At 43.4% G+C, this 9,893-nt stretch overlaps 1 protein-coding gene across 1 annotated transcript; it reads right to left on the bottom strand.

Annotated features, from left to right (window-relative positions):
* Positions 1-1,310: 1,310 nt before the first annotated feature.
* opn7d (opsin 7, group member d) lies at positions 1,311-9,478 on the bottom strand. Its single transcript, XM_046398186.1, has 6 exons — positions 9,391-9,478; positions 4,074-4,164; positions 3,785-3,947; positions 3,281-3,408; positions 2,823-3,157; positions 1,311-2,279 (listed from the first exon to the last, which is right to left on the bottom strand). Exons 2-6 carry the CDS (start codon positions 4,162-4,164, stop codon positions 1,794-1,796), a joined length of 1,203 nt encoding a protein of 400 aa, XP_046254142.1. The 5' UTR covers positions 9,391-9,478; the 3' UTR covers positions 1,311-1,793.
* Between the last annotated feature and the right edge of the window lie 415 nt (positions 9,479-9,893).

Below are 9,893 nucleotides of genomic sequence, written 5' to 3'. Positions count from 1 at the left end.
TAATGTCATGATCTGTTACTCTGCAAGTCTATGATGTCAAGTATAGGGCAGCCTCTAATTATTATTTTCATAATCAGTCAACCTGCTGATGTTTGTTTTAACCTGGAAAGAATTTTCAGCAATTTGACTTCTGGTTTTCTGTGAGAAAATGCGACAAAAGTTCCCTTTTTTCCGGACTATTCAGAGTTTTTATTTTGTTATTAAATAAGGCTGCACAGAAATTGTTCTTGCTAATCATATGAACACCAACAACATGTTCTTTATATGCAGACATAAAGCCACACAGCACAACAACACATTAAAAACAGAAAGCAGAAATAAATGTAATGTAACAAAGAGCTGTTTGTGTTCTTGTGGTTTTAGATGAACACATGAATGCAGGATCAGGTTTGTTATCATAACTGATTAAAATCCAGCTAGTAATTTACATTAATGAATTCCTTTATTTTTACAGTAAATGTGCATAAATTACAGCATCTATGATCTGATATTCATTATAGACACTTCTGTGTGTGCATTCAATTATGCTAATCAAAAACATAATTAAAAAGTATTTAACATATCAACTAGGAACATAATTAGTTGTAGCCAAGGTGCTTGAAACATTTTCACTGCTATGGGCTGCTTTGAAAATCCTATTTTACATAGTTTTTCATTAAGACACTGGAATAACTGTATAAATATAACAGCCCTGTGAAGTATGGGCCTCTTCACTAAAGCAATACCTCACCTAAATCTTCCTTTTTTATCTGGCCCCTGTAGGTTTGAGGTGGCTACTAAAAGTTGGTTGTTTGATTCCTTACAGAAAAGCAGCAGCTCGATTCCAATGGATTCCAATGAGGACAAGGACAAAACGTAAACAGACACATAAAAGCCTCCAGGGTGTGCCATATTGCATTGTTTAGGATAATACTGGTATAATTTTTAATATGATTATGCTTCACGGTTAAGCAGCTAGTTCCAAAAAGGGGAGTTGGTTTGGTTGCAAAAGATCAGACGTTCAACAAACTGCAGTAATACGTAAGCAGTACGAGAAGACTGTGGCAACAAAAAGAGACAGTACAACAAACTCACTTCACTACCTCGAGCAGAAGCATACAGGGTACGATGGCAACCAAAAATCCTGCCATCAGAACTCAATGGCTCCTGTAAGTTGTGAGCCAGAAATGTTTTTCAGTATTTTGTCATATTATCAGGAATATCATTATTAAAGAAATAAATAATGCGATATTACTTCAGGGACATATCGCTCACCCATCAGTTTCATCATCTTCTTTAAAATCCTTTCCAGTAACTCTGCACATCTTTTTAACAGGTCAGTTGTTAAACACAGTTTATCCTCACATTAATATCTTCCTGCTGTATGCAAAAGATAATGAGCTCTTTTTTAAAATGTCACACATTTGCCTAATTACCCTCGAAGCCAGCAGGGGTTCTCCTGTCTCATTTTCTGCTCCTTCAGAAACCAGTTATGTGACTGTACATTAATAACAGGAACAGGATACGAGTTAATACAGACGTAGACATCGAGACATTACAAGTGTACAGTTCTGTGGCAGACCTTTTCAAATATGAAGGAAGCACGATGTGTATGTTTCCACTGAGGCCATTTATGAGTTACTTTCAGGAAGGATGCTTTTAAAGGTCCTTGCAAGACTGTTGGAGTTGTCACGCCTTAGAGTCTCGGTGACACACTTGTTATAGCTTGTGCAGGCCCTTTGTTGTTTTGTAATCTCTCTGTCTTTTTGAGCACCTGTCCTGTCTTGTTCGCTTCATGAACGAAGGAGGTTGTACTACTTGAGTAAATCAGCCTGCGGTTTGGCCGAGAGCTGGCTAACTGTCACCTCTCTGCAGGAGGATCCAGTCAGGACGCAGGCAGTCCTTTGGGGAGTTGTCACATGACATGGCTCTGCACTCTCAGCGCAGTGCAGACACGCCCCGTAGCTCTCCTGCTGTCCATTTGAGAAGCGAGTGGAGATGCTCATGTCCTTGTTGCGCTGTGAGGTGGATCCGGAGCGTTCTTTCGGATCTGACTGTGGACTTCCCCTGTAGATCCTCAATCGCAACACAGACGTGTCCCTGTAGAGACACTCGCGAAAGTTGGGCTTACACAGCAGGTAGACCATGGGGTTGTAGATGGTGGAAGACTTCGCAAACACGGCGGCAAGGGCAAATGCATCAGGGGGAACACGCGAGGCGTCTCCGAAAGCAGCCCACATGGCCACAGCAGCATACGGGCTCCAGGCACCCAGGAAGCCTATACATACGGCTACTGACAGCTGTGGAGAAGAAACATCAGTGGCAGAGTATCAGACATAAACACACGCAGATCAATAAATATACATGAGAAGATTCTAAAGAAGAAGCTAAAGTAAACATCAGCAAAGCATTTTTGTAACCTCTGAATAATTAACTGTTTCATCCATCCATTGTCTATACTGCTCATCCATCAGGGTCATGGGGGGGCTGGAGCCTATCCCAGCTAACTACAGGTGAGAGGCAGGGTTCACCCTGGACCAGTCGCCAGTCAATCACAGGGCCAACACACAAAGACAGACAACCACACATGCACACACTAAGGACAATGTAGAACAGCCAATCAACCTACTGTGCATGTTTTTGGGATTGTGGGAGGGAAGTACCCAGAGAAAACCCACGCAACTCACAAACATGCACAACTCCCATGGCCCAGACCGGGATTCAAACTTGGCCTCTTGCTTTGAGGCAACAGTGCTAACCACTGCACCGCCTCCTTCTCAGATCCCATGAAGTGCAAAACCTGAAGTCAGTGACAATGAACCGACACTTTCAAATCCTCTGACCTTGACAATGAGATTATGTGCATTGGTGGTCTTGGTCTGTGGTGACACATGCTGCTGGACAGCCTGACGTGACCCCCGCACCGTCAGCAGGATGAAAGTGTAGGAGAAGAAGATGATGGTGCAGGGCAGCGCGTAGCAAAAGACGAAAAGGCAGACGATGTAAGACAAAGCTGAAAGCTCGTGGTTGGGTGCAAGCCAGTCAATGCAGCAGGCTGTGCCATACGGTTCGGGACTGTAATGTCCCCACTGTGCCAAGGGCCCTACAGCAAACACAGACGCATAGCACCACACTCCAACCACCAGGAGGCGGGCGTGTGACGAGGAGAACTTGTTACCTGCTCAGACAGGAGATAGAAAAAGATGCTTTACGGTTATTGTGGCCATTTTAATTCCCTTAAATGTCATGCTGTCTAGTGCCGTGATAAAATAATGCTCATCAACATTAATTATCCCCTCACCGTGGTTAGGGAAGCAGACTTTGAGGCAGCACACTAAGGAGAGGGCTGTGAGGTTGGTCAAGCTGCACAGACCGAACAGCACACCACACATTGCATAAAGCTGACAGGTGATCTCTCCAAACAGCCACCTGCATACACAGACAAGGAGAAAGTGGAAGCGTGATGGAGGCTGGTGCTGGCGCATGCTTTCATTTTTTTTGGTATTTACAGTATAAAATGCCTGTTGCAGTTTCTTCTTTGTGCTTTTTTCTTCTTGCTTGTGTTATGTGACCAGCAGTCTAAAATTGAAAGATCTCCAGTTCACAGCACAAAATTCGCACAGTGGAGGATGTTTGGCTCTTTGGTAGAAAAAGTCACTTAAACTCCTGATGCGTTATCAAAATATCTGAGGATTCCTGCCCCCATTTGCCGTAACGGTCAATTAATTCTTCACAGCAGGATTAATTAGATGTCTCTTAAGATGGAAGAAATAGAATAGAAAGACACGAGCAGAATATGAGATACCTGTGTGAAAAAGCTGATGGTATTGCCAATGGGAATAAAGAGAGTGTCATCCCAAGGTCACTGATGGAGAGATTGATGATGAAGAACTCTGCAGGCTTCAAGGTTGACCGCTTGTGATATGCAACAAGTAGCAGAATGCAGTTGCCCATGAGGGACAGTAAACCTGTGAGAGAAAACGAGTGATTGAGCTGAGGTACAGATTGTGCCGCTGTGAGGATTTGTGATGCACGCATGCGTGAAGTCACCAAATGACCAGCACAGCAGGGATTTACGTGTTGTGGGAACTTACAAAATGCGCTGTAGAGTGAACCCATGAAGATGTCGTGCTCCTTGGAGATGGTGGAGGCAAACACGTCAGATGTGTCAGAAGCATTTCCCATCTAAAATATACACACACACACAAATAAACTGCAAATAATGCAGTGATTCAAGAATTTACTCAAAGTCGACAGTAAACTGATGTTGCTGTAAGCTTGGCTGAAAACACTCAAAAAGCAGCATGTGTGTTGCTGAACGTGTGTTCAGTGGTGTTAATGCCTGGTGTCAGTATTCAAACCAAATTAACTTTACTCCAGTTTTGTTTCTAACGCATCAAAAATGCTACCTATTGCCTGCAGGGCCAGCCGTGCTCTCTTACTGTATTTTTGGCACAATACAGACAGCAGGACCTGATATAGAAACAGATGAAAAAGTTTTTTGCATTAAAAAGTAATCCCTTGCAAAAGACGTGGACAATTTGTATTAAATACAAATATACACAGCAGGATTGACAAATGGAAAGAATTAGAAAGGCTGTGCCTTTCAGGATTTATTACAGAAGTACGGGATGAAAGATTCAGAGCCGGAGAATAAAACTATCATGATTAAGATAGCATGCGCTCAGATTAACTAGAAAAAACATTAGCGAACCAGTGTTGTCCTCAGCTGACATGTTTAGACTTTATGCAATCGTGCACGCGCCCCAGTGCAACACAAACAGTGATGGAATAGTTATATGGTGATCAATCTACCTTTGCAGCGAGCTGACAGATGCTCAGAACTAATACATTAACTTAATGTATTCTCAGAAGAACCTCAGTAGTTTCCCCATAGCATCAGCCGAAGCATGTCAGAGGCACTCAGCTCTTTGTTACGAGCTTGACTCTGAATCAAAGCAATCAATATCTACTTGCCCACACATCTGCAAACAAGATGATGATTGCAATTCAGTTCATCACTTGGCAGATGGACTAAAACTAGAATGGAAATCGGGTAGGAAAACATTGCGTGGCCCAATAATTGGAGTGCTATTAGAGATGATGCAGAGGCTACATCGACTCTCAAGGACTTGGGCAATCACACCGGATGAAGAATGAGGCTTCATTACTATGCAAGTCAGCACACGAGCCAATGACGAAATGTCCAGTCAGTCTGAGTGGAAAAAACTCTGGAGAGTGAGTAGTTAGGACCAGTTTTAGTGCACAACAAAGCTCACTTATCAATGAAACTGTGTGTACTATGAGATGGATTTGCTAGAGATTTGCTAGGAGGTTGAAAGTTTGCAGATAAGAAAAAAGAAACTAGATTACAATGTTTTGTAGGCTGCACATGTATGTGCATCTCTCTCTCTCTTTCTCTGTCATGAAGGATATAATGTCACCTTTTTCCTTTTTGGCTGATGGTTTTGGTTTTATACTGTCAGGTGTTTTTTCATTACTTTTTAAACCCCATTTATATCCAAAGAGAGTAACAGATAGACCTGTAAATACACTGCAGTACAGCTTAACGGCATTACAAACTGCAGCCTGATCCTCTCTAAAAATATCCAGACCGTATTAGCTTTAGCTGGGTGTACCATATAAACTGTTCACCAATTAACATATTTTGTATTCTTGAATATCAGTAATGGTTGACTGGACTCAGCAACACATCGCACGTTTGTGCCCATCATGTCGATACACCTCGACACAGAGAGAGAAACACGAGAGAGAGAAATGCTCAGATCTGTGTGAAAGATGTTCTATCTCAGGCAAGCTCTTTGACAGAAGCCGTCACGTCTGTGGGATTTAAAGTTTGCATTAATCAGAGCAACTTTTGCACAGATCCGAGTGTGTGGATGTTTCTCTCTCAGGTGTGCTGGCCTTCAAGCTCCAGCACCTCCACCAAGCCTGACTGAGCAGCGTATATTTCTCGATTTTATTTTTTAACAAATCCCAAACTGTGTAATTTAGACAGCAGCATTGCTTCCTTTTAATAAGTATTGAGTGGAATCTGTATTGATTAAACAGATGCATGCCTTGCTACTGACTTGACGATAACAGACGCACGATATGTGACCTTACTATCAAATACGTCTCAGGAGTTGGACTCCGTATCTGAACGTGTTTTGCAACCAGAGGAGGAAGAAAACCAAGACGACCCTCAGCCATGTGAGTGTGAAAGCGAGAGGGAGGAGGTAAGACAGAAAGAGCCGGGGAGAGCTTAACCGGCTGAACTGTGCCTTCGGTCTGCTGTGACAGACTGGCTGAGCTGTGACACTACTGTTATCATGTCTCTGAGCCTGGCTGAATAACTCCTCTGTTCAGCTGTGATTAATTGGACGCCTTTGAGACTTGGACGCTGCCCTCCAGGTGACGGGGCGGAGGTGGGTGACCTGGCTTACGTACCCCCATATGTCATTTTTTGATTCACATTCGCACCTCATCCTCTTCCTAACCCCTGACCCACTTGCCCAAGTTTACTGCCTCTTTGCAGATGTTCTGTAATGCGTTTATCTGTCAGCAGTTTACTGCTGCTGTCAACATGGCAAGTAATCCCTAAAGTTTGGGACGAGTTTCGCAAACTGTCATAAAAATGGCCTGTCGCTCATAACATTTAGATGGCCACGGTCACAGAAGATAAGCAACCATTTAAAGGCTGACAGGCGTGTCAGCGTGTCCAAGTGCAGCGGCAAAGAGACCACAAACATTAGCTCATAACCCGGTGACAATTGCAATGTCAGTGTGTCTGCATGGCTTTGAGAGATTAAGCTGGTGGCGTAGCTCAGTCTTTGACTTGTGTTTAGCTCTGACCCTTCAGTGTACTGAATGTACTGACTATTTCTCCTGAGCTGAGTTAAAGTAAACATTTGCTGATAGAGTGGAAGCCAAATTAAACCACTGTTTAGTAAATGGTCCTCATCATTGTTACCTGATGTTGCTTTTCCTTCAGTCCACACTTTTGTCAATATTTACATAAAATAACGATGACGTTATTGCTGGTGTTTTCGTCTTTGTGATGCTCATCGCGTGGGCCTTTGACATTATGAGTCATTGCTGCATTTCAATATTGGACATCTTGTTATTATTTATGCTCACATAATGTTAAAAATGTGAGAACAATGTGACAGTTAAAGCTGAATTTATAGGACATTTAGATACAAGCATCCACATTAGGGCTGCAGCTAACCGTTGTTAATTAATCTGGCTATTATTTTCTCTGTTTGGTCTCTAAATTTCAAATCTCAGAAAATATTTCAGTAATGTAATGCCATCACATTTCATGTTTCGTCCAAGCAACAGCCCAAAATCAGAAGATGTTTGATTCCTTCATGACAAAGAAAAGCAGCAAATTTTTAGCTGAAGCAAACATTATGAAAAGGATTGGTTTTCTTTCTGTTGATTAACTGACCAGTCTTTGCAGGTGTATCCCACATGTTTGCGTGTTTGGATCGATAGTATATTAGTAAACTTGTGCTTCTCTTCATTGTGCACCGTTTGCACACAAATCCTCACTTCAGCATACATGACGTACAGCGTGCTGTGCAGCGCACACCCTGAGGGCCTTGCTGAGGCCGTTGTGGGACTGAGGTGGTCTGTACTCACACTCGCTTTGTGTAACTGCCTCCTCATCTGAGTGACTGACAGTGACAAGTGAATCCCATCTCGGCACAATATTTACACTGTGTTTGAACGGCATGACAAAGGGCGGCTGGAGGCGCCTCTTTGAGACATCGCACGGCACGCTGTGACAGAGTCTCTGTAGTAATGACTGTGGCGATGCAATGTGTGCCCAACTTAATGTATTTCAGATGCATAGCGTTGCAGTATAGAAACCTATGTACAGGTGGTCATTGACTTTTATCAGACCAGTAGATGGTCACTCAGAATCAGACTGAAACATCTCAACGACTGTTCGTTAAATTTACCACAGATATTCATGGTCCCCACATTATGAATCCCCCTCGGATTTTTCCCTCTCATGTTTCACTTAACCTGCACAATATCTCAGCATCTTACTGTGCACTATTCTCGCATGCAGTCTTGGCATCTGAGCTTAATAAGCAATTTACAATATCAACTCGGATGTAGAGAGGAAGATTGTTGATTGTTTTTTCTTTTAGGCAGTGAGACAGGAGCAAGGAACAATAAGGCTGGGAAGATAGAGAGGGATTTGATCTCAGGGCAGCGATGCTACAGATTTAGATTCATCCGATGGGACTGAGACAGTTTATCATGAAATATCTGATGCAGACAGCACAAACAATGGTGCTTTATCTAAAGATAAGGGAAATTGATTCCTTTTCATGGTTGGGTGCACATTGAACAATCAATCAAATATAAGATGCTATTAGTTATCTTTAATTTAAATCGGGCTTTAAAAGTCTCCAATCTGATGCTTGCAGGCAGGTCAGCAGCCACAAAGAATGCAAAACAAATAAATAAGTACAACCCTCCTAAGTCATCACCACTCTACCACAACTGCTTCTTCTTCATGACACAAACATGTTACGTAACCAGTCTGATTGAGTGTGGGGAAGCACAGTGTCAGTGATGGGTAAATGTCTTGCCTCAGACAGCTGTTTACATTTGTCATTTGCCTTGGACTCGGATCCTCGGCTGAAGGTCATTCACTTACTTACTTATCATGTTGCATCCAACAGAAAGACATCACAGCGCTGCATCTTAATCTGTCATTGTCAACACACATTGATTCTCTGTTGAGAGGCTGGAGTGAGACCCCACAAACAAACCAATCGTCGCTCGCACGCGTCTGCGCTGGAGACAACAAGAGGCAGCTCATGCATGCAGGCACACATGTTCACAAAAATAATGTGCGGCGAGCAGACAGCCCGTCTTGAAAGTGGTCAGTGTAGCGAAACCTACAACTTTGACTGAAATGTAAAGAAAAGCAGTCGAGTTTTTGTTCTTTTTTTTCTACAGAGAGGGCTGATCACTGATCTCATCACTAATCCTGCCAGAGATCCCACAAATTGGCTGTGATGCCTGTGCCTTAATTTCACCAGCATTACAGCCAGCATAAGCTTGAGATAGTATTTTAAATTTGATTGAATGTCCTTTAGTGAAAGCCTCCCTCAATAGGACCAGATGTCATCGTTTTAGATGGAGAGTTTTAAGATAACAGTCGCTGCTCGTCACAATGAACCACCAGACAAACCGCACAGAAAATAAAAGTTAAGAAAAAAAAACAGTTTTTTAAAAAGAGTCGTGTACGCTTTTATATCTCGTTATGCATTGCTGGCAAACACTGAGAACATCATCAGCAGAATTTGGAAGATCAACACTCATCATCGATCCTCATGCATTTTGTTATCACACTGGAGACAGAAAAGACGCTCTGCTGCTTACCTTCCAGGGAGGAATGACTTGTCTTCAGTTAAACTCATGGAGGCCAGGTGGAGAGCAGGACACAGAGGAGAGGAGCTTGTCCAGCGACCGACAGGGGAGACAGAAAGGAGGGACGGTCAGACAGAGAAAGAGGGGTGGGAGGGGGGTAGGTAGGTAGGGAGGGAGGGAGGGAGGGAGGGAGGAGTGGACCTGGATCTGATTCAGGCTCACACTGAAGAGTCCAAGGAAGGCATTTTCGTCCTCATCAATGACACACACGTGCACGCAATAAACGAGGTGGACACACACTCCCACTCTGTCATACAGCATATGTACTCATCATCACTGAGGAGATACACTGAGTCCCTGTGGTGTGGAAGGAAAAGCCCACAGAGTCAGCTGGAGGGGGGGGAGGCAGAGAGAGGGAGAGAGGGAGAGAGGGAGAGAGGGAGAGAGGGAGAGAGGGAGAGGGAGAGAGAGAGAGAGAGAGAGAGAGAGAGGGACAGAGAGAGAAAGGAAGAGGG

The sequence above is a fragment of the Scatophagus argus genome, chromosome 8 (genome assembly GCF_020382885.2).
Source record: "Scatophagus argus isolate fScaArg1 chromosome 8, fScaArg1.pri, whole genome shotgun sequence".
Lineage (NCBI taxonomy): Eukaryota > Metazoa > Chordata > Actinopteri > Scatophagidae > Scatophagus > Scatophagus argus.
This window is presented reverse-complemented; position numbering and strand designations above follow the sequence as displayed.